The sequence below is a fragment of the Anguilla anguilla genome, chromosome 13, assembly GCF_013347855.1.
Source record: "Anguilla anguilla isolate fAngAng1 chromosome 13, fAngAng1.pri, whole genome shotgun sequence".
Classification (NCBI taxonomy): Eukaryota; Metazoa; Chordata; class Actinopteri; order Anguilliformes; family Anguillidae; genus Anguilla; species Anguilla anguilla.
In genome coordinates this window covers 33,346,119-33,371,623 of record NC_049213.1, presented here as the reverse complement: position 1 = coordinate 33,371,623, position 25,505 = coordinate 33,346,119, and the positions used below count along the sequence as shown (strand labels likewise).

Sequence of the window (25,505 nt, the reverse complement as noted above, 5' to 3'; positions counted from 1 at the left end):
CACTTAATGAAACTTGCAGCTGAAAGCAGGCAGTGACCGATTGTGGTTGTTAAATGTTTTGGGCGGGGTGACCACAATATCTCCCGCCCTGCATCAGGCAGGACATTAGGCGTTTTTTATAAGTAAGGACAGCAACACATGCAATGTGCGACTCTGTGGTGGTGTGATGTAGCGGTGGTGAGAACTGAAGCAAACTGTCAGGCAAACAAAGGTTGCATGCCACACGAAACCAAGAAAGGAGACATGCCTTCTTTCGCTAAGACCTGAGGTCCACTTCTGCTCCTGTACTTCTGCTGCTCGGGCAGTTCCTCAAATGAAGGAAACAAAGGTGTTCTTTCTCGGCCAGGAGAGAAGAGGTGCCTGCATGTGACCACCGGCAGAGCTGGTCTAAGCTTGTGAAGACACAGAACAGGGCAGAGCTAAGGTTGTGAGGAAGTGGAAAAGAGCGAGGCTGAGCTTCTGAGGACTCAGAACAGAGCTGGTCTAAGCTTGTGAGGGCACAGAACAGAGCAGAGCTAAGGTTGTGAGGAAGTGGAAAAGAGCGAGGCTGAGCTTCTGAGGACTCAGAACAGAGCTGGTCTAAGCTTGTGAGGACACAGAACAGAGCAGAGCTAAGGTTGTGAGGACCGAGAACAGAGCAGGTCTAAGTTTGTGAGCACGTGGAACAGAGCAAGGCTGAGCTTGTGAGGACTCGGAACATACCAGGTCTAAGTTTGTGAGGACGTGGAACAGAGCAGATCTAAGCTTGTGAAGGTTGTGGGAACTCTGGAGAGAGCAGGGCTAAGGTTGTGGGGTCTGGATCCAGCTAGTAGACTCATCTCTCAATGAAGAGTCTGTGACTGCGAACGTCACTACAGACAGGTAAGACAACAAGAAAGGCTGTGTACTTTCAAGGTCACAGTTATTTAGTTCCTACTAAAAGCTTTTACTGCAGATTTATATGATGATGATGATGATGATGATAATGCTTATTATTATTATTATTATTATTGTTGTTGTTGTGTTTGCAATTGCAATCTTCATAACAGTCATTTCTATGACACTGACCAAAATTTCTGTATCAAAAACACATTTACTTTGTGATTGATCATACTATATTATATATATATATAAAGATAAAAAATATACTATATTAAGAAAAAAAAAAAAACAAATCTATACAAGACAAATAATGAATAATGCCCCCTGGTGGTAGCTTACACATTTCAGCCAGTAGCTGGGACAGACATGAAATACATGCAAATACATGTCTGGTACAGACATGAAATACATGCAATGAGGATGCTAAATAAAACACAAAATAATGTGCACCCATTCTTTATTTCTGTAAATGTATTGTGGCCCATACACTTACATTTTAATAATTTATCATAGCAAACAATGGCGCAGAGCAGAGTCCACAAACCTTTCCTTTACAATGTCATTGAGGGATCTGTTAGTAGCGAACAAAGTCTTCACTCTTTGCGCACAAGACATGAAACATGGTGGGGAAGCGGTGGTTTTTACCGCTTCAGGCCTAAATTGTTCACTGTCTCTGAGGTTGTAATGTGTGACACTTCCTCTTTCATATCGGTAGCACGAGCACAACATTTAATCTGCAACACAATGCCTGCAGTAGTGAGTAAGCAATGTCAGCATACTGCAGCAGAATGAATGTAGAAACGACATTCATCATTAAATACATTTTATATGGGACATTTTAACCAAGAGATGATAATTCAGCAGGCAATGGTCACAAAGACCTCTGTGTTTAAGAGAAAGCTGATGTTACAATAATGATAGCTATGAATAAACTGATCTTGGTGTTGTCATTTTTGGATGCAGGGGGAGCAATTTGACTTTCAGTAGTGCTTGAACTGAACTGTCAAAGAGCGCGTGATAACCAGAGGTTGGTGTAACAGCGTGAGGTGGCAAAAAAAAAAAACAGACAGGTTTTGGTGGTCCCTATGCAAATATTATGACCCCTTAGTGTCACTGGTAACCTAGATTTCAAACATTTCCTAAGTGGGCTTCACTTTGAAATCACAGGGACACATCCATCCGGTATTTTTTCTGCACTGTGCATAGCTATCTGAGTTGAACAAACCTATGCATATCTGGTCTAACCCACACCGATGTTTCTCACAGAACCTTAAATTCTCAAGCCAGTGACTTGAGAGACTGAAAACCGAGGTGTTTATCCCACTCTTCCTAAACATGAAAAGCTCAGAAATGTTTCAGAAGTTGTTTCTGTGGTTTCTGTCAGGACAGGGGGTAAATTAAGCAAACCTTCTCATGAATGGATACTTCAACACCTCTGCCATCACGGTTGAGTGGATTGATAGGGTTCAAACCTACCAAAGGACAGAGCTGACATGCACGGGCAAGCCTGCTAGTTCAACATTAAATACAGTGGGCCCACAGTTCCCACAGCTGTCCCTGTCTAAAAATAACACTTTATTACTTATTCTTTAAGTAGGTCCTCTCTGGAGAGGGTTTATGGGCTGTGTCCAGTCACGGGGGTACCCCCCTGACACATATTCCAAAAAATACAATTGGGGGATTTTCCACTGTCAGAACTGAAATCAGGAAATAGGAAGTAGAGGTATCGCCCTCTGGTTTTGTCCACTTTCATTTTTTTTCTGTGAAGCAGAAATAAAATTATGTAATGTGGAACAGCAAGAAAAACAAAATTCTGTCCCAATTCTGTCAAAACTTAAGTGCAATGGAACAATTCCCAATGAAACAGACCACCTCTGCAATTATTACAATTAAAGCCTGGTTGCTATCATTCATACATTAATCAACGTTCTTGTTATTATGAATAATATATTGAATTAATTAAAACACTAATGCATTGACAACAAACAGTGTATTTACAGAGATATGTGCAGTTACAAACTGTCCAGTGTGGCACCTGACCAAAAACCACATTATAAAATGGATAATAAGATAACCCAGAGAGTACTTCAGCATTTATTTTTTGGTTAATTTGGTTGTGGTATATTATATAACATATAGTTCTTACGTTTAATCAGCATTGGGGGAAAAATTCTAATAATTGCACATGTTTCAAAGGTATACACACCCTCTCTATTCTCCCAGTGTTCTTAATTCTGCCAGAAGTCTTCCCCTGAGGAGTGAAGTGCTACTCTTTTGTTCTTCTTTGAGGGAAAGAAAGGCCACTGTATAGATTACATACAGAGGAACAGGAACAGGAAGTCTGTTACTCTTTGGTCCGTATGTATCAGCCAACGCAGAGAGCATGCTTTCCTATGCCACACTAGAGCTGTCGTCCTGTGTAAACACTGCTTTCTGTGTTTACTGTAATGTTTGTACTGCACACTGGACCAACAGATAACATGCTTTCCTATGCCACAGTACAGCTGCCGTCGTTTTTATACTACTTTTTGTGTTTAATGTTCATACTGCACACTGGACCAACAAAATCCTACAGATCCTACAGAGCGGATTGCTTTCTCAGACTACCTTGTTAGGTACGGAGAGGCAGGCATCTGCTGCTGTTCTGGGGGGGGGGGGGGATATTTAGTTGGACTCACTGTCCATTCATTAAAAAATAAGTCCTGATTCACTTGGTGTGTCTACTTATTTTTAGTGGGTTAATTTTTTTAATTAATATAAAAAGTATACTTCAGACTGGTGTATGAATATTAACCTACAAATTTAAGACCTATTCATCATTTTAAGAGAATGGCCTCAGGTGTCTATTAAGTTCTGGTTGCACCTCTACTCTCCTGGATTTCAAAGCTGTAGAAAACCCACACTAACTGTACAATGCATTTTCTATGATTACTGTACATACATCACCAGGGCTGACATCTATTTACAGTAGCTGCTTTGATTATGCAGTTGGTGATTGGTTACAAGGTGATGATGGGTACAATTTTGCACGTTACATACTGTTTCACTCTATTTGAATTCACATGACACTGCTTTGGTGAAATACGTGAATTAGCCGTTTGAAGGCAATGAAGCACTCAGACTGACAATGAGAGGAGCAGCAGTTTCCTCTCGGACATAATTCCCTGTTATTTCAGTGTGCTAATAATAGCTCTGAAATATTCCCAGGCAATAGCCTTGCAGTTATCTTATGTTCCATTCCAAAGAAAGACAAAGCAATGGACAGGAAGTACTGTGAAGCCCAAACACACGATCCACACGGTCGGGACCATCAGAAACTAAGAGGGTCAAAACCACAGGTTTCTTGTGGAAGCAACTGCGCAAAAGTGATTGTACGCTTCTCTGCCAATTTAAAAAGTTAACCTGGTTTTGATGTGCATTAGCACATAGCATTGATAATTAACGCTGGTCTGCTCACCTTCTGTGCTGGTCTGGCAATTAACTGCAGTGTGGTGCTCACTGGATCTGCTAAAGATAATATCTAAGAAAGTACATTTGTAACATATTTATAATTTCATTCATGACAACTACATTTTGTTCATTTTAGACAGGCCTGAAATGAAAATTCTTTTGAGCCCTCCAGTACAGTTTGCTATGCTGGGGGCTCAAAAGAATTTCCATGCCCCAGCATGAATGCAAAACTGTCAAACTCATATATGCACAACTTTTTTCTATCATGAGGCCTCAACCCTTCTCTGCCAATACTGAAGGGTTGAAGCCTCATGCCCGTTCAGAGAGACACAAGCTCATGCTCACAGAAGTTTAGCATGTGTGAGTTTTGACTATTTCTCTTTCACGTCGGGGGGGACGGAATTGGTTGCAGTAGCTCTTGAGAAAAGAAGTGCGGTTTTCTCACGCCCATCACACGCGCTCACCAAAAAAGTTCCTTTCACTACCGTTTCCTGTGCCTGATTATAAAGCAAACAGAAAACACAGTTCACTGTTGTGATCGGAGGGGGGGGGGGGGGGGCAAAGAAAGAAAATATGAGATAAACTTGAGTGAATCAGCATCGTGGTTACCCTGTGTTCAAAACAGCATTATCAGGGCTGTGGTGGAGCCGTACTACCAGCTGCATTCAAAGGGAGGTCCCAGAGAAGTGCAACCTGTGCTGGTACTGTGTAAACCCATAACGCCTTCTTCCAGCTACGTGATTATCCTCCAACAATGCATTACTAAAGGGACAACCCAACACACACACAGTTCAACAGCTGGCACAATTCAATGTAAATGCGGCCGCCAAGGGGGAGATGCATGTTAGTGTGTTTTGAAAAGTACCACCCCTTACTCTACACTCTCAGAAAATAAAGGTACCATTCAGTACCTAGAAAGGTACAATTGCTTGTCACTAGGACCTTTAGAGGTACAGTTTTGTACTTGTACAGAATTTGTACCCTTGTGTACCTTTATTTCTGAGAGGGTAGGTACTGATGAGGGACCTGCATAGATGCAGCCTTATTTTTATTTATTTTTTTTCTAGAACACAGAACATGGCGCATAAAAATCAGCAGAGCAGGGCAAGGATGGGAACATGGAACTTCTCTTCCTTACGGATCAATAGTGAGTATCCAGTCGTCCTGAGGAAAGGATGAAGTGCACTGGCACTGTTGATAGCTAACTGTACACACACGTAGACTGAGAACACATATCTACCTATATTTTACCCATCCTTTGATTCAGTGAGGTTACATAGAAATTATAATCTAGTTATGACACATTATCATAATTTTTCCGCAATGGTTTTTCAATATCCAATTGCAAAAATAATCCCCACACCATAACAAGGTGTTCACATAAAGCACAAACAAAATAGGGGAAGAGCAGACTAATGAAGCAAGAATAAGCACCACCACCAGATATTAGCCTTCCTCATTCAATATGGCAGTGGTTCTCAAACTCGGTCCTGAGGGACCCCACTGTAGGCTGATTTTCATTCCAACCTCAACAGCAATCCCAGAATTTATGTTATGTTATGTTAATTTTTTTTAATTAGGTGCTTTTCATGTTTTAGAGCTGGGGCCCACAGTTTTATCCAGAAAGGGCCAGTGTGGATGCACACACCTGATCTTGATTCTACTAATCAAGGTGCTTAGCAATGACTCTAGTGATTGATTCGTAGAATCAGGTGTGTGCACCCACACTGGCCCTTTCTGGAACCCCAGCTCTAAAACATGAAAAGCACCTAATTAAGAAAAATTAACAGCTTGTTAACATTCTGGGATTTCTGTTGAGGTTGGAATGAAAACCAGCATGCACTGGGGTCCCCCAGGACCGAGTTTGAGAACCACTGCAATATGGAGCCTGGAGGTTTCACCAATAACATGCTTTTTCTCAAAACTTCTGCTTAACCACTTGTTTATTGCTTGTTTTGTCCAGGTAGAACTACCGACGATGTTGGATTTGTGCCAAGGCCCAGGTTATTCTCCTCAGTGAAAGCAGACTTCTGGAAAAGTGAGTTATTTATCTTGCTCTTTGACGGGCAGCAATAAAAAGAGAGCGTTAAAATTTAAATGGTATTTTCAAATTAGGTTTCGTAAAAATATGACGGTAAACACTGAGTGGCCAAGACATCATAAAAGTGTATTTTTTAATAACCTTTTAAAAAGTGAACATATTCAGTGTGTATTTAACTATAATTTGAAAGCAATTTCAACCGGTGGCATGAGAATATTTTTGATGAATACTTTTACCCTCATCAATGTTTCAATAGATGCTAGAATATCCAAACATCTGATTTTATTTGGTCCTCAAACAAAGTGGATTAAAACTCACTTTTAATTTTTGATTAATGGTTATTAAAATGTAGAACATGTGGGGGCTGCTGTTCTGGCTCATCCTTTTGTTGGATTTGTCTAATGCATGGATGGGCCCCACCGTCTGGTGTTCAACTCAGACTGTGCCAGTGCAGATTATGGAGGTTCCCAATTCCGCATAATTAGCTAATTAGCATCACCCAGGGATTGAAAGGTTTATAGTCTGCTAGGATGACAGTTTCAAGTACCTTTCTTAAGGGCACAATGACAGTGTCCTACCCAGGAATCGAACCAGTGACCTTTACGTTACAAGACCAGTTCCTTACCCATTACACTACACTGCTGTCCCCTTTGTCATATTTATTCTGCAATCAAATGGAATACACCTGGCCAATGTAGGTTGTTCATACAAAGCTGGTGAATACTTGTCATTTTCAGATTTTCATTTCTAATGCAATGCTAAGACATCTAAATACTTCATTGACTTGACTTTGCAACAGGGCAAAATCAGAAATAATTAATGGAGGGTGAAAACTTTCTGAAGGCACTGTATGTATGCATGTATAAATAAAAAGGACATTTAAAGGTAGATTATTTGCATCCTTGTTTTGTATTTAGTTTTGTCTGGTATTTCTGAAATGAAAACCATAAATCATTAAGCTTCATAATAAAAGTGTTTTACTGGATAGCTGTAATCCGTTAGTTTGTGTAAACTACATGCACTGTTGGTGAATAATGAGCTGTAATCTTGGGATTTCCCAGCAGATCCTGACCCGTGAACACGTCGCCACAAAATAAATGTCTAACAAGCTGCTTTAGTTAGTTTAACAAAGGGGCTGTGCTCTGTTGTCTTTCTTTAGCGACACGTACAGCAAAGGCTACCTGACACAGGTAGCAGGTCCGCCCCTCCTGATGAACGCATGTTGATGAGTTTGGTTCTTTTGAGATTCTATGGAGACGCAGCAGACAACATCGACCCTATATAGCTGCGAGAGCACTTAAACTTTTTGGCAAACGATAACGAAAGTGGTCGTGTCTTTTCCATACTCCATGAATTAGCCAGCTGGTTTTCCGATGGGTTTCCCCCGCACTTACGTGGAATAGGCAATGGAATATCCTGCTTTACTGTATTTAGTTTAGCAGTTGAAGGAAATCGAATTAATCCACACGCATCGAGGTGACTCGGACTTGAACACAGTGCATACGGTGAGATATGAGCGGAGAGAAGACGAAAGGAGTTACTGGGCGACTAGGAAAACTGACCAACTTTCTGAAAGAGGCGACGAGGAGTAAGTAGCCAGTGTCACGTTTTTGTATTTTATATAGACTAAACGTAGTTGGTTTATGTAGTCACCCTTTACTCCGGTTCAAGATGCCCAACGTTTTTGTTTGAGGAATTAGTGATCTTAAATTCAGGACTGCGAAATTGGTTCAAAGCATATTTTAAATATGTTAAACAGTCGATAGTTAGGCTATGCCTTGTTGCTGCAGATGTTCTTAAAGTGCAAGAGAGTATGGCTATTTACAAACAGGCTAATACCTGGCCAACTGCTAGTTTATTTAGTGCCAATTTAGTGTATTAAATATATATTTGTGTACGCATAATATGTGCAGACACGGTGCCGCGATGTTATTGATTTAGTGAAACGTATCGCTAGTTATTAAATCATTTTACTGTTGCTTTAAATCGAAACATTTTAAGCTCTGTTTGAGAAGTAATGCTTGAGCATTTGTAGTGTTATAAGAATTTGTAGGAGAAATGTGTGCATATGGTATGATAGTACAATGTCTGTCTGGTTTTTAATCATTGACTCCAGACGAAAGTCACTGTTTGCGACCTCTGAGTCAGCGGTAACATTCCGGTCAATATTTCTTGAGTCGTCATCGGGGTAAAAGGTTCTGTCCAGCGTGTAAGATTTCCTAATGAGGTTGAGGTGCACGCTAAGGTTGGAGCAGCATCCCGTCCTCTGCAGGAGAATAACATCCTCAAGTTTGAAGCGTTTTTGGGAACAAAGAGAAGCTATCCTTTTACACCAGAAAAAAGGGGTGGAGAAATGGATTTCTTTTTAAAAGGGAGTGAGCCTAATAAATTATTTTTCAGAAGCTATTTTGGACTCGGTGCAGTCGGCAGAACAAGGGATACATGTGGAACTTGGTTAAAGGCAGATTTCACACTAAAATTAGGATGTTCTTGTCCCCACACAGATAACTCATGGAATAGGCTCTCAGAAGTGGTGACTCCCTGAGCACTATTTTGGGTGTTCAAGGTCAAGCTTCACCCGTAATGCTGCATGCTGTGTGTACAATAGACAAACATGTGAACCTAAATGGGCAACGTGGACAGTTTTCCTCACTATATATTATGTTCCTGTGGCATTAATAATGTCTGTGAAAGGACTGTCAATAAAATGAAATGGTTAATTGGCATCTGGTGGTCATTTCAGAGATTTTCAGAAATCTCTGGTGTAAAATCCCTGCCTTGGGCTGCTTGCTGTGTGCCTTCAGTTGACTTTGTGGCAGCAATGCAGGCTAATTCCACACAAAGAATTTTTTGTACTGCATGTTTACCACCTCCTCTGCCTTGACTGGACAAGACAGAACATTACTGTACAAAACACCGGACGGCAGCAAAAAGCCAATGCCAATTACAGTTAGTTACCCATACAAACCAGTGGCAGTCAGTGCGTAATCACAGGGGGGCTGACGACAGTGGGAAGGAGCTGTATTATTTACACTCTGGTCATTTAAAGCAACTTACAAAAGTGTATTTCACAAATATGCTGTTTATATATTGTGTCACGGGCTGGCGAGTGTATAATTAGAATGAGGAAAAAAAGAGCCCACACAAGATGAGGCACGGTCTGCCTTCTGTGTATCCGACTCATATGTCATTCTCGTAAAACTCTGTCACGTTGTTGAAATGTAGGCGTAGCATTGAGAGCAAGCATAATCGTTTTCTGGATGTGCGGGTGGTGAAATGTAGGAGCCCAAAGTGTCTCTTGTCCAGCCTGAATACCAGCAGAATGGTTACTCTATGGAAAGATGGCTGCAGTAGAAAAAGCACTATGGACATGACCTCTGACCGTGCACACCCCCTTCCATATTCACATGAAAATATCACATTACAAGACATTACAGGCATTTAGCAGATGCTCTTATCCAGAGCGACTTACACAACTTTAACAAAAAAAAAAAATTTTTTTTTTACATTGTTTCCATGCAGCTGGATGTATATTGAAGCGATGTAGAGGTGCCTCGCTCAAGGGTACAAAAGCAATGTCCTACCCTTTAGGTGACAAGACCAGTTCCTGACCCATTATACTACACTGCTGAACACATCCACCCATGTCTTAACTGTTTTATCAGAACGTTTATATCTAAAAGAACGTGTATCTAAAAAGTTCAAATACGTAGTCTATTGATGGGCTGTTTGGTGGTGCTGATTAATAGCTGATTTTGGATTAGTGTGTTTGGTCCCAGATAGTGAAAAAATGTAGAAATAACTCAGTTGATAAGTGGAATAGGATCCAATTCAGTTGTTTGTCTCTGTGTTCGTATCATAACCGATGTTAAAGGTCTGTGGGTTGTGACAAGTTGAAGCTGGCATCATCCTCAGAAAATGATTAATCTGTGAGCTTTTGGAACTTTAGCTCTGGGATATTTCTCTGGTGTTTTCCTTGCAAAGGAATTCAAATGGAAATTTGCTCTCTCTTCACACTTTTTTTTTTTTACTCCCTGATGCAATATATTTTCTTATCCATGTGCATGAAGTGCAAATTGTAGTAAGACTGCCCCCACCTCAACCCACCCAGACTTTGAAAAATTAGCATAAAATTGTTTTTAATAAAAAGAAAAACTAAAACAACAGATCTTTGAAGATGGTGCTTAGGATGAACGCACATTCAGGTCGATTTTCAGACCAAGAATTCATGCGTATGGACCAGCTGACTACTCCAGAAATAAAACTGGCTAATCCGGTGGTACCGGCTGTGTGACTCTGCACTAACCTCTGTAGTCATGTGAAGGAGGGGTCTGTCATGGAGCTGGGTGTGTCCTTCTCTCTACTGAGGGAAGAGAGTACAGAGAGTTCCGCACACTATGACAAGCATGTGGGAAGTTTTTAAAATGATGTTGATCGATGGGCACTACACGGAGATAGTGACATCACACTGAGTTTGTCAACCAATGAGAAACCTCGGTTAGCAATTTTGAGAAGCCGATCGTCTTTCTGGAAAGATGAGTGTTTTTCCCATTTAATGCTGGAGAGAAATGACCGCCTATGGAATTACGTACATTTAAAAGGAATGTGAAATGCCTCAAATGTTAAATCAACCATTAATTCAAAGTAAAATAACATCAGTGATAAAAAGAGACCCCTAAGGCATATTTCAGCATGTGATTTGAATGAAATCACTAAAGATAATGGCATTACAGTGCCTGCTTGTATACCAAATCGCAGTGCCAAATGATTGCTTGTCAGAAATGAACAGCAGTCAGACACTTAGGTTTGTGTGGTAAGAACGTGCACACGCAGGAGCTGGTCTGCTTGACTGTTGTGAACATGGTTTCTACTCGTTCGGCTTTGAGGTCATGGCCCAGGTGCCGTTCCAGTGCTAAACCACTTTGTGCTGTTTGTCCTCTACCTCGGCCAGGTGAGAAGTCGCCGGGGGAGACGGTCACAGAAGCCAATGGCAAGGCGAGGCCTCCGGCAGGCCAGGAATTCAGTGAGTTTTTATTTTTTATTTTTATTTTTTTTGGTGAGGAAGCTTTCGCTGATTTTCCTCCCTGACACCCGAGCCTCTCCTCCTCAGAGCTCTGTCATCTCCGCTGCTGGGGCCTCTGTTCCCCTGGCTCTCTTTTGGCTCTCTGGTTCTTGTTCCCACTGTTCTCTAGAGCCAGTGCAGTCCTGCTGACCCACAGGCAACACGGCTGAGCTGGAGCTGCTTTTCACTCTCCCCTCTCTGTTCTCTCTCTCTCACTGAATACATCTAATAGACTGAAGGTATAGCAGACTAATACTGGTGATAACCGGGGGCACAGGCTTAGACACGCTTGTGTTAGTAATGATTATAATGGCCATCAATCATTAAGCCTCAGGTCTCAGTGAGATGTGCTACACACTTGTGAGGAAGGCATTGGGACTGTGGCCAGATAAGCAGGGTCTTGGGTGTAGGGTTTTTTTCGCCTTCAGAATTGTAAGTCCGCGTTCCAGACCACCGTTGTTTTCATTTACCAGTTGTGATTGTAACATCAGCATGGGAATGTTCAGTTAAGAACATTCTAATCACATATGTGATCTTACACCATAATGGTTTTTTTTTTTTTTTTTAAATCAAATGTTTCTGACAATGGTGGTGCAATAGCTGGTGTTAAAGAGGAACACAAGCTATTGCACCACCAGAAGATCTATTACGTCCTCCTCACTCCCTCTCTTCATAATACATAGCCTACGTCTTCCTCCCTCCTCATTCCTTCTTCATGATTTTATCTCTCTCTTGCACTTATGTCCCCTTTTCTCAATGTCTGTTTCTTATTCACTCCTTTGCTCTCTCCATTGTTCCAACTCACTTGTTGGCTTATTTATCACTCCCTCTCTCAATCCCACAGATGCCGTTATGTCCATCGAGGATGAGGAAGTTGATCATGGTCGGATGAAGACCCTGAGCAACATGTGGAACAATATTCAGGGGAAACTCACCAGAGAAAGTGAGTTTTCCGTTTCCCTCAGCCAGGCATAATGGCTGCCTTACACAGTGGCTGCCTGACATGTTTCTGTCACTGATCTCAGCTTATTTACTTGAACCACTGAATGCTGATGCCACAGGCCACCATCTTGGTAGGCTTTAAAATTACAGCTAACATAGCCATAATTGTGCTGCTTTGTGGACAAGTGCCATGATATTACGATGTTGCATAAAGATTATTTGTTGTTTCTCATCACCAGTGTTATTATTAAGAGTAGGAGCAGTCCATTAAGTGGATAAGCGGTTCGATAACAAAAACACACAACACCATAAACGTAGTGCTTAGGAGTTTAATTAATGGTTTTATCATGACTAAGAGCAGCTGTGCCAACAAAATGAGGTTATTTAGATTTGGGTAAGTACGGCATGCATATGGTCTGTACAGTACGTGTCCGGGACGGGAGTTTCCAGTTTGTTTTCCTTTTTCATTCGCATGTTTACATGTCCTCTTTGTAATGCTGAGCTTGATCTGCCTGTTCTGAGCGAGTAAGTGAATTTTGGCAATTTAGCTGGCCCCATTTCACTCGAACACACAAACTGAGGTGGGCAAGATGAGCTTGTTCTACCAAGGCCCATGGTCCTGGAACGAGCTGCAGGCTAAACTCAAACTTGATTATCTCATCTTGTTACAAGATTTTAAAAGACGGATAATTGATATTTGTCTGTGACCTGTTCTTGTTTTAAACCCTGAACTTATTTAACACTGTTTTAGTTTGTATTTTATCATGTTGGTTGTTTTATTCTGTGTGCTACTGTTGTCATTGTTGTTGTTTTTGTATGCTGTTTTATACTGCTTTGGCCCTGTCTTGGCTAGGTCTCACTTGTAAAAGAGGTTTTAATCTCAATGTGACTTCCTAGTCACATAAATGTTTACTTACTCATATACTGGCATCAGACGAGAGCATATTTTGACATCATTGGGCAGGTCCTCCAAGTTAACTGAGCTCCACGCTGTAAACTCAGTGTTTATATTATACCAGGCATTAATTCTGTTGAAACGTGTCCCACAATCCAACCACTTTAACAACAGGATGTAATTGTTGTAGAAATTTAAGTTTTTTGACCGTGGGAGAACTAGTTTGGTTGTAGGCACAGGCGAGAAGAACCGATGGGTTCAACTTCCTCTGTGCGCACATGTATATGTATATGTGTGGTTCATACAGGAACTATAGTGCTAAGCTCTGAAGCCTGAGACAGAGATACACCAGGGAGAACCTACGCCAGAAGGTTCATTATTTATCCAGAGAGGCCTGTTCAGTCTCATCCAGTCTGTAAACCACTTAGAACCTTTTATGAATGTTTACATATCACTGTGGTGAGTCTGCCTGTCTCTGTGTGGACAGTCTGGATGTCTTCATGTGTGAAGTGTGTCTCTATTGTGTGTCTGTCTGTCCATCTGTTCCTGTGCAAAGCCAGCCAAATTTGTCCGTGTTGTCCCTCCTTCTGGGCCAGCTTCCTGTCTGGCCTGGCAAAGAGGCTGTCTGTCTGGCCATGTGGAGCAGCTGTCCGTGTGTCCTAAGCAGAGGCAGTCTGTTTGTGGAGCTCTGCTCACCTCAGTGGCTGTGTGGAATAACCTGCCAGGTCATGTAGTGGAGGCATAAACTCTGGGTCTTTTCAAGACCAGGCTTGATAATGGTGCTGGATACTATCTGGTTTGTGGGTAGACAGTGAGCAATAGGTACTCTTTAGAGGTAGGAAAAGCATGACAAGCATTGTTTGGCTGGATGGCCTGTTCTCGTTATTGCTATGTCATGTCATGTCATGCTATGTCACTTCCTGCAGGAGGTGCTAAGGACCCCACCCCGCCCCAGGGTGTGGCCCATGCCCTGTCCTCGTCCCCGGGGCCCTCCCCAGCCAGAACCTCTGCGCAGGAAAGGTGCCATGCCAGCGAGCAGTTCTTCTTCGAGTACCTGGTGGTAGTCAGCCTCAAGAGGAAGACAGAGGGAGGCTATGAGCCTCAGATCACGTACCAGTTCCCCAAGGTCAGTCAGCGCCACCGTCCCTCTCCGAGGTACTGCTGATCAGGGACGGGTCAAAGAGCCCTGTCAGACCTGTGATCTTGTGTAGTGACGGTTCAATTTGCTCTGTACAACTCTCAGATTTCTGCTTTTTGAATAAAACAATTTTTTAAAAATCATATTGCTGCAGTTTATGGGGAAAGTGCAGTACATGAGTACAGCATCCTCACGCATGACATGCATGTAGATGTCTGGTAAATGGGGAGTCTTAATGCTTGTGTTACACCTTTGATTAAGTTGTTACTGGTAAATGGGGAGTCTTAATGCTTGTGTTATACCTTTGATTAACTTGTGACAAGTCACTGGATTGAAGCTTTGGTAGTGGAGTGAGTAGGTGGAGATTGAAAGTGGATGGCAGAATTGGGATTGGGCTGGACGGGAGGGGTAAATGGGCAGGGATGTTAATGGGAATGGCAGTGAGAGGCGTGGCTTTGAGATGACTGGCGGCTTCCTCTTCAGTGTGATGGGATGCTGAAATTCCAGAAGCAGGAAGAGGAGAAGACCCTGAAGGCAATCACCCTGTTCTGCTTCCCTGAGGGGATCAGCTGGACCCCCCTGACAGAGTACCGCAGGTGACGCAAAAAGAGCTACATTTACACAAAGCACTCATATTTATTGCATGTTGTGGCTGAATAATGCTGGAATAATGCCATCTGTAGATTTTTGGCAGTTCAGGAGGAACTCATTTGTGGAACCATGATGTAGACTGTGTGACGATCGTGAACAGTCACTGGCTCTCTCATTCTTTCTCTCACTCTCACTTACGTCTCTTTCCCATTCACACACACACTGTCTTTTTCATACAGTGTAGCCAAACATTCACATCATGGCTACTGTGGAATTCTTTTTTTTTTTTGTAGATACAGAGATGATGTTGTCCATTTGTGGGGCTTGTGCTGAGGGCGCCCTGACATCTGGCTGGTTCCAGAGATGTCTTGTAACTATAGTATCTCAGAACCAATCAGGCAGGGGTTAACACCTCACCCCCACCCCCACCCTCCCAGATCAGCTCAATGCAAATGTACCTGTTAGGGCTATATGAAAGGACAGCTAAGATGAGGGCCCCTTGAACAGTTTGTAACCTTACCTGTGTTCTCACAGCCGGCCGTGTGAATTAAACCTTCCTGTCTTTTTGTTAGGAACATTGGGTTTGTCTGTTCAGTAACACCTCATTGATTTTACCCTTTCGGATTCACTAACAATAAAAGCAGCTGATTGTACGTCTGTAAATCAGAAATCTGTGCATAGTCCTGCTCATGGGTGAAGTGGTTACCCTCCACCTACGCTGTTGTGTTCCATCATGACCTCCTTCATGAGAAAGTTTAACGGAGGCCTTTGTGCGCAAAACCTCTGGTCATCTTACACGCCTACGCTCTGACCCAAAAACCAAATGATGTCATTGTTAAAGAGGGAGGCCCGTCTGCCAGCACTGTACCTTCCGTCGAATACTCGCAGTGCCTTTTAAGTCCTGTGTCTATTTGCTGTGCCCTTCCTTCTCTTATTGTGCATTTCTAGGTCAAGAATGGGAACCTGTTTTACTGGGCAGAAGTAATGGTGTTGTAGTGTAATGCGGCAGCCGACGGGCAGCACCTGTTCTGCGCCGTGCTGTAGTGCAGTGCAGCTGCAGCAAGGTGGCGATCAGATTGTTGATCGTGGAAGCTTTGCCTCTGTTGTGATCTCGGCTCTCCACGCGCAGAGCGTTCCAAATTGTGTCATTAGCATGGGGTTGTGTTTCACGTCTTGTCTGAGCTGTATTTGCCGCACACACACACACTCGCGCACACACACACACACACTGAACACGGGCGTTCTGAAACGATGCATAACTGGTGTAAAAGGAAGACGATACCCAGCTTTTGACGGGCAACCATTGTCAGGCAGCATTTGACAAGGCTGCGCTTTGTGAAGGACCCGTTCTTGTCTCATTCTCCTTCCTGCACTCTTGCCTATCATCTGTCTTTTTCATACACTCCCTTCCTCTGCATTATCTCTGTTTTCAGCCCTGGCCCCTGTTCAGTTCCCCGTTCCCCCTATTAATGAGAAAAGTGGGCCTCCATGTTGTGTTGAGAGACCAACTGGAACCTGTAACCCAATTTGTCATGTCTTTCTGTGTCAACTCTCTTTTTCTCTCAATTTTCTCCATCTGTGTTTTTCTCAGTAGTTTCTCAGCGGTGGGTTGTTTTGTATTCTTCCCCAGCTTCTCTGCAGTTTATAATGGTTTCTTCATCCATCTTCATACAGTGAGACCTTCTCTTTCGTTTTGACGGAGGTTGATGGAAGCAGGAGAAATGGCTACTGCAGGAGACTGCTGGTAATCCTCTACAGTCCTTACCTTTTACTGAAATAGGATCCAGGGCTCACAATCAAGGAAACTGAATTATGTTTTTTTTTTTTAAATTTTTTTTTTTTTAATGTTTTTTTGTTGCAGCCAGGCAGTCTGAATTTAGCTCTTCAGCAACTTTGGGTATTAACTGGGTTATCTGTTTGTTAACTTTAAGTTGAACACTGTTGAATTGGTAGCAGTGGTATGGTAGTAATAATAGCAATAATAATGCATTTTATTGTGATGTGCATTTCTCATCCAGAGGGTTAGAATATTGCTAATCATAATGTCACTTGGTGTATTTCTGGGTAGATGGGTAAGGAGATATTGGAGGATTGAAGCACTTGTATTAAATGGCAGAATGATAGAATGTACTCGTATTGTAATGGGTTCTGTCATTTACTTCAGCCCCATGGCAAGGGAGCACGCCCCCCAGAGGCCTATTGCATCATCAGCCGAGTGGCCTGTTTCGGACTCTTCTCAAAGGTACCGGAATAAAGCCGTTGCATTTGAATTGGTGTCTGTTTTTGTTCTTCTTCTCAAATGTAACTATGGAAATATTTCAACAGTTTATATTCCTATATGACAATGGTTTCTTATTCTTGCATATTGTTTTCTATTCCATTTGCTTTAGTTAAATAGCATTTTACATTTGACACATTTGACCAATTTATTATTTACTGCACCATATACTTGTGCATGTGGTAGTATGTGTATCCCTAATACTGGCTTTTGAGCTTGTGCGTAAGGTCGAGTGTACAGATTTCTGTGGCAAACTTCCTTCTGAGCTACAAGCATCATTCCTCATAAATATCTGTGTTTCAGAACCTGATGGCCCTTACCTTCTGAATTAAGTTCTGGTAGCTTTGAAACATGGAAAATAACATGCTAATGAGCAATATCTAGCAGATATTAAAAATTGAGAAAGGCCATTGTTCGTCTGGAGAGACACACTGCTTTTTTTTGTTGTTGCCATAATTGTGGATTGACTTAGTACTGAAATATGTATTTGTTGCATTAAGTAGAGAGGTACGTGGGAACAGTGTGTGTGTGGGCGCGCTTGTCCAACACTTACAAAAATTACAAATTGAGGAAGGTCAAGGGTCATCTGTGCCTTATTCTCTTGAAGAGGCTTGTTTTTTTCGAAGGAAGGCGGATGTTTTATTTGGATGCACTCAGCATGTGGCACTGCTGATTATGACTGAGAAACCAGAGATGAAGGTCTTAAAAACAACAGTCTTGGCTGACCTTTAAACTCATTACGACAGATGACTCAGTGAACTTACCGGAACGAGCTTGCTTGACTTCCCGGGGTTTTCCAATGAGAGCCGAAGGGAAGATTATGTCAGCCAGTCAAGCCAATCGTTGATATCTGTGTGTGTGCTGTATGCGTAGTGCGTGTGACTGATTTGACTTGGTTTTTGCACAACTTTCCAGTATTGTTTCCCTGAGGTTAGGATGTGAGATGGTTAAGCGCTACTTCCACAGAAAGCAAAAACCCAAAGTGAAACCTCAGTCGGTTTGTGCCAAATCCTGGATTCCTTATGAACAGAACATTTCGTCTTTCACATGAGGGGGGGGGGGGGGTGCTACTGTACTTGAAACACAATCAGCAGTAAATGTAAAAGCACGTTACATTACAGGCATTTAGCAGATGCACTTATCCAGAGCGACTTACACAACTTTTACATAGCATCCATTTATACAGCTGGATTTACACTGAAGCATTGCAGGCTAAGTACCTCGCTCAAGGGTTTGATGGCAGTGTCCTATCCGGAAATCAGACCAGTTTCTTACCCATTATACTACACTGCCAGTTACTAACAGTTCATTAGTAATATATTCTCATTAATAATATATTCTGTATTAATATCTATGGGTTCTAGTGTCAGACGGCTTAACATACTTTTCACACCAACAGCACATAAACTGTTGTATTGCGTAGTAGTCTGGAGTATCTGTTTGCCCCATTGCGTCCGCTGTTGTCAGGCTTCCCTGGTGTGCGACAGTTCAGTCTGTCTCTGTTTCTCCTGTGTCCTGGTTATTGCTAACCTGTCTTGTAAAGCATTAATAGTCTTGCAGAGAGATCCATGGCTCTACCCCAAACGCTCGCTATTCGACTCACTGTATTTGTTGCAGTCAAACCAGTTTGGCAGAGATTTAGGTGTAATAATTTCCTGACTAACTCATACCACATGTAGCATGATGTCATTAAGGGGAAGTGAGAGGGGGTGTAACTGCGTTATTCATATCTCACTTAATGAACTAACAGTGTGATAATGAGTTTTCTCTGAGTGACATAGGAATGGGTAATTGACAGTTTGGTGGTTTGGCATAAGTTGTTGAGCAATTTCAACTTCACCTTCTGGTAATAAGGCAACATTTTCATGCTGACAGCTTTGTGTAGTTGAATGTGCTTGGTGTAAGAAATGGACAGGATTATTGTTGTCAATCCCACACCAGGATGTTTTTATCAGTATATTCAATGCCCTGCTGTGTGAGAACCATCTCCATGGTGCTATTTTACACTCTTGGATATTCCAAGATGGCTTGTCTTTGAACTTCAGACCTACAGAGCTTACCCTGATGACAACAAAAATAGAATGTTAAGAGAAATGAAGGAATTGGCCTGTAGTTCAGGGCTATTCAACTTTATGGCAACCAGACTGCAAACAAGACTAGCATTTTGACAACAAGCATGCCTTGAGTCAAACAGGAAGTAAATCTTGCTTAAATGGCCAATAGCGTCAGATGCATACCTCCCACAGGGTAGATTACACAACACGCATGAGTTAAATGATCATTTAGCCATGTCACCAAACCAGAAATAATAGCCATAGGCAACCCACAGAAGATAGATACAGATTTAAAAAATAGAGGCCGTATAGAATTAGAAGAGAAACATAACACACTGAGGGGACAGAGATATGTATCACACTAAGCACAGTTATAAAAAGCAAGACAGATTTAATTCTTCATTCAAGCCCAATGATGTTCAACGTGTATTATCCAATATGGTTTTCTGTGAAGATGTGTATTCTGCCTATAATGTAATGTAATGTAATGTATTCACCCTGTGAACACCCCTAGAGCAGGGGTGTGCTAAATATTGAATAAAAAAAACAACCAAACAATCATGAAATGACAAATCTCTGAATCTGTTTAAGAGAAGTGTCTGTGTTTCAGATCTTCGATGAGGTGGAAAAGCGGAGGCAGATCTCCATGGCGATGATATACCCTTTCATGCAGAGTCTGCGTGAGGCGCCCTTCCCTGCTCCAGGCCACACGGTCAACATCAAGAGCTTCATCCCCGAGTCGGGCACAGAGGTAGCACACACACACACAACACATACACACACAACACATACACACACGTACATACAGACACACAACACACACAAACACACACACACACACACACACACACACACACACACACAACACATACACGCACATTAAGGCAGGTCAAAGGGGCAGCCGACAGTCTGCTTTCAGTATTGCGTGTCTGTTCACAAATCCTCCTGAGTTTGTTTGAAAGGGATCGAGGAGGGAGGAAGCGATCTCTTTTCCTTCTCACTGAGCGGGCACTGACCTATGTAGTGTTTATTTAAGTGGCTCATGGAAGGTGGGAGCCCTATGTTCTACGAGCCGCTTCCATTAACCCCATGCGTGTTACATTACATACATTACAGGCATTTAGCAGCCGCTCTTATGCAGAGCGGCTTACACAACTTTTACAGAGCATTTACATTGCATCCATTTACAGCTGGATATATACTGAAGCAATGCAGGTTAAGTACCTTGCTCAAGGGTACCCAGGAATCGAACCTGTGACCTTTAGGTTGCAAGACCAGTTCCTTACCCATTATACTGCACTGCCGTGCGGCAGACGATGGGCTGGTGTTGGTAAGGTTCTGACCCGGCTCTCCTCCCGTCGCCCCGCCCGTCTGATTCAGATCATCAGCCTGACCCGGCCCCTGGACTCGTGGCTGGAGCACGTGAACTTCCACACGCTCTTCCGCTGCCTGACCCACGAGGAGGTGCTGCAGGTGTTCGCCGCCACCGTCCTGGAGCGACGCATCGTCTTCGTCGCCGAGGAGCTCAGGTACACCACTGCGTCAGTCCCCAGCGGGATCCCACCCTGCAGTCCTGCTCCTGCCCCCCCCCCCCCCCGCCCCCCTTCCCCCCCTCCCCCTCGTCTCCCAATTTAATTTAACTTCAGCCCCAATTTGTGTGCGTTTGTGCTCATCGCTGCAACCTTCCCTGCCAATTATGCCTCATCTGCTGATCAAAGTATTCAGGAGCAAGCAGGCATGGAATTCATCTTGACTCTGAATGTTTGACTTGCAATTTTTCCCCTCCGTACTGGTTATAATGAGAGCCAGACAATTTAGTCTCACTGGTGCGTGACATTTGTACGCACCAAGTAATGACTTGCATTGGATAACCAGAGATTTTGTGCTTTAGTTAACTAACACAGAGATAAAATAATTAGTGTACAATTCAGTTTGACATGCTACTGATGAGTGTTTATGATACATTTATAAAGATTGAAAAAACAATAATTACAAAACAGGAAAACGGTAAACGATTATTGATTAACAAATAATATGATTATTATATGATGGCAGACAATAAAAATAGCTGTACTAGTACTCATGCTAATTTAGCAATAGTTCTAATTTTATAATACAAAGTAGACTGAGAATGAAATGTACACCTTCGCCCCCCCCCCCCCTCCCCCAGCACTCTGTCTCAGGTGATTCATGCAGTGACTGCCCTCCTCTACCCCTTCACCTGGCAACACACCTTCATCTCCATCGTCCCGGAGATCCTCATCGACGTCGTCATGGCACCCACTCCCTACTTGCTGGGGGTGCAGAAGCACATGCTGGACTCTGTCACAGATTATACTGACGTACGTGTGCCTGTCATGTTCGTGCTCTCTTGCATGCATTTGAACTTGTTCAAGTCACTGAGTGAAGACCAGTCATTATAGGGCCAGTTTCTGACTACAGTGCAAATACCCTGTTGAGGAATTCCAGGTTTGACAGAACTGATGTTTCATGTTAATCTCAAGGTTCTTCAGATGGCCTGTAAGTACAATACCTGCCCATGCAGAGCTCAGCTGTCAGTGCATGTCATGAAGACATTTGCAATACTCAAATATGTCCATGAAGAAGTTTAGTGCCTGTTTAAAAACTACTGTGGAAAGAATAGCTGGGTTGTGTATCGTAGTTTAATGCCCTCATTTGCGAAAACGAAAAAAGGATGGCATAGGAGTCCTCAAGACCTTAGATGCAACAATTTAAGGGTCACGGATACAGAGTTGTAGGCTTCTGTTTTTAGGAAATGTTTGAAGTCATTGTCTGCAGAACTGTTGAAATTAATTTTGCCATTGAGACTCCAGATCTTTGTAGAATTCAGTAGCCGTTCATCAGTCCTCATGGTTTCCCCTTTCTTCTCCCCAATAGTTGCTCATTGTGGATTTATCAGAGGGAGCAGAGAGTACCTTCATTACCAGTGTAAGTGCCAGCAGAACTTTACAGTAGGTTACCATAGATTACTGTAAAACTTTGAATTCAAGTGCAACTGTGAATAATAAAACACATCAGGCCACCAGCTCGCCATCATCTTAAATTAAAATGGGATTTTTCTGTAGATAAACTCCTGAGTGTCTGTGCCTATTTTCCATACTCAAGACCACTATTTAAGAGGGTTGTAATTCTCAGAGCAGCATTTGGCCTCAATATTGGGGGGGGGGGGCAGTAAATAAAAAACAATACTGGTAATAACCATACCAATTACAATATGTTTGAACTTTCTATTATACAGATGGGGGATGAGGATACCATCCTACCTCGGAAACTAGAAGAAGAAATCCTCCTGGCTTTAAGTGCTAGGAAAGAGAATTCAAGTAAGTGTCTTTTTTGTGGTAGCATTTGCCATAATAAGGTGTGTTTTCCTGCAGAGAATAGTTTCTTTTTCCTCCACAACTGGTTAGTTGAACATAGACACACATTTGATTGTTTCATATCTGATCACTGTCATTTAAAAATGAATGGCCGTGTTTGTATCTTAGGTTTTTCCATGACTTCTCCTGTGCAATTCTCATGTGACCAATGAAATATGCAAAATAGGAGATTTAAACGTATCTTCGTATTTGAGTGATTGACTGCTTATCTGGAGATAAAAGAAGCGAAATGTTTACAACATGCTGTAAAAATTCTCTGTGTGTGTGTTTGCATGTTCGTAGTGGCATTTTGTCATGGGTGGCAAAAAAAAAAAACTAGGCCGGTTAAAACAGCAGCCAATGATTTTGTCCCAAACGTTAAAAAAAAGATGAAATAGTAAGTGATCAAACAATGAAAGGGTCAGTGATACCGCTGCAAAGAACAAACTTAGAAAATGTAGAAGAGGGCTCCTGTGGTTGTGAGACTCCTGCTTTCAAGTGACCGAACCCCCCTCCTGTGTTCGCTGAAGCCCCAGAGGAGCTGAAGAAGGTGGTGTCCGAAGCCTTCCTGCCCTTCTTCGTGAAGACGGTGGGCCACTTCCGCGGCTACGTGAAGCGCGGCGGCAGAGGCCAGCCGGGCGTCTTCCAGAAGAAGAGCTTCTACAAGGCCGTGGAGCCCAAGGCCACCCGCCATTTCGTCAAGAGGTTCATCCAGACGCAGATGTTCGACCTCTTCGTCCAGGAGGTGGAGCAGCAGCCGGCCTCGACGGAAGGTCGGTTACGCCTGGATGCTGTAGCTGGAGGGGCAGCCGTGCCTCTCACACGTGCCCCTCCCCCCCCACCCCCCCCCCCCCCCCACCCCGTTTCCTTTCTCTGTCTCTATGCGTTCCTCTCACCTCCTGCATCCCCTTTCTTTTTCTCTGTCTCCATCTCTGACTGTACAGGTCTCTTTTTCGTATTCTGCATCACTGCCACGTACGTCGACAAAGCAGACAGACCGGACGGCTTTTTGAGAATTTGAGAAGGGGTCCAGGTATTGCTGTAAAAAAACGTTTTGTCACACGTCCGATATCACACATTTGTCTCTGTACAAGTGCTTGAATTGATTGATACAATCATAGTATTCAAGAAGAAGGCTTGAATGCACTGTTGTGTAAACCAGACCATTCCATTTTTAAATGACCAAATTCTTCTTTTCCATGTAGGTTAGTTGGTAATTCGTAAGGTAAAGAGTCCTGAGATGCTTTCTTTGGCAGCCTTCATTTGTCTTGTTTTATGCTTTTGTAATATGAGAAATAAAAACCAGCGCTTATGATTTGCAGGCTCAGTTATAATAAATGAGAACGTTCTGAAGATGTGCACAAAGGACACATTTTGACACATGATGACGGTTTACATCAAAATAGGCTTTGTGCATAAATTGCAGAAACTGTGTTTATTACAGGGATGAGAATTATTTTGCTTTTATTTCATTTTTGTAATAAAAGGAGTGCTGGCTATTCTCCTAACAGTAAGGTTAACTTTTTTTAGGACCAATATAATCTCTGATAAAGAGAATTTTTACTTGACTGCAAAAAGCTGTTGTCTTTAATACTTTCAGTCTCGAGTCTTATCTATTCTTCTTTCTCTTCTTGCTGCGCTCTCTCCCCAGCTTAGCTTGCCTTTTTTCCCCTTTAAGCAAAATGTGATGGGCATCACAAACCATGATGACACATATAGTACAGCGATCACAACACAACTCAGTTACATAAAACAGTGACGCACATAATGTGAAATGTTCAATCCCATCTCTATTCAGGTCAAACCTTGGAACCGACTACAAACACCCTGATTTTCATAACCCTTTGAGGGTCACTAATTAATCTGGTTAATTGTTGTTTTTTTCTTTTTTAGGTTTTTTCCAGAAGAAAATCGCTGAATACCAGGAAAAGAGAAGAGCAGAAAAGGGAAAGAAAAGCTAAAATGGAGTCAGTGGGGTCTAGGAACTAGGTCAATACTGTAGATAGGCCTGCTTTTGTAAATATGGCTTCCAAGAGTAAATAATGTATTTTTTAATCGATAGGATATCATTTTTACATTGTATATCTACATTTGTTGGGGGGGGGGGGGGGTTGGTTAAGCTGTTACTGGTTCATGCTGCTATAAAGTGGTCGATTTTGTAGTTTTAAATAATTGGGTTGGAGAGGTATGTTTTGAAGCGGATACTTTGTCCTGATGTCTGACACGGGCAAAGGGTCCTATTCTCTCCTCTCCCACACTGTATGTCTGAGCCTCCATTTTACTGCATCTCCCCTTATGTGATGTAGGAAGGGAATAAAGGCAAATAAAGAGTTCTTTTAATGATCTTTTCAACGTGTGTGTCGGACGTGCCATTGTTGTCATTTTGAAATGGAGCTCTGAAAACGACACGGCTGAGACTGGGCTACTGGGACTGAAGTGTCAGTTATCATGCCCTCATGGTGGGATATTGCTCTACTGGTCACAGAAACTGCATGTCCTCCAGGGTAGACTACATAAGGAACACACACACGCGCACACACGCGCACACACACACAGGAGGACCTTCAGCCGACCTCCATCACCGCTGTCAAGAATTGTAGTTGTTGGCTGAGATTTGATGGACATGAAATCTGGACATTGTGCCCATTTCGATGGGCCACTGTCAGCGTAGGCTCACACATGAACCGCATAGACTGTTTCATTTAAAAAAGCAACAGAATAAAAAGAGAAACATGCTGTGGTAAGGCTGCAGTAGTGCTCTCCTTCACTGTTCACTGTAGGATCCCTGTCTGTTCATTTTCATTAGTATAATCAGT

At 42.5% G+C, this 25,505-nt stretch overlaps 1 protein-coding gene across 2 annotated transcripts; it reads left to right on the top strand.

Moving 5' to 3' along the window:
• The first annotated feature begins 225 nt into the window (after window positions 1-225).
• LOC118211965 (DENN domain-containing protein 2D-like) lies at window positions 226-25,041 on the top strand. Of its 2 annotated transcripts, XM_035389585.1 has the most exons (16): window positions 226-861; window positions 5,379-5,458; window positions 6,275-6,349; window positions 11,304-11,375; window positions 12,259-12,357; window positions 14,178-14,377; window positions 14,873-14,985; window positions 16,655-16,724; window positions 17,145-17,222; window positions 19,923-20,063; window positions 20,693-20,841; window positions 21,483-21,654; window positions 22,211-22,261; window positions 22,572-22,653; window positions 23,220-23,462; window positions 24,583-25,041. In XM_035389585.1, exons 2-16 carry the CDS (start codon window positions 5,389-5,391, stop codon window positions 24,648-24,650), a joined length of 1,683 nt encoding a protein of 560 aa, XP_035245476.1. In that variant the 5' UTR covers window positions 226-861; window positions 5,379-5,388; the 3' UTR covers window positions 24,651-25,041. The 2 variants fall into 2 exon arrangements, with proteins under 2 accessions (XP_035245476.1, XP_035245477.1); XM_035389586.1 differs by lacking the exons at window positions 226-861; window positions 5,379-5,458; window positions 6,275-6,349 and adding an exon at window positions 7,468-7,940.
• Window positions 25,042-25,505: the final 464 nt, after the last annotated feature.

Excerpts from the sequence above, each read along its gene's own strand:
- LOC118211965 (XM_035389585.1), top strand. The coding sequence starts at position 5,389 with ATGGCGCATAAAAATCAGCAGAGCAGGGCAAGGATGGGAACATGGAAC. Across the intron at positions 5,459-6,274 it reads CTCTTCCTTACGGATCAATA|GTAGAACTACCGACGATGTT; the intron begins GTGAGTATCCAG and ends TGTTTTGTCCAG. Across the intron at positions 23,463-24,582 it reads GCAGCCGGCCTCGACGGAAG|GTTTTTTCCAGAAGAAAATC; the intron begins GTCGGTTACGCC and ends TTTCTTTTTTAG.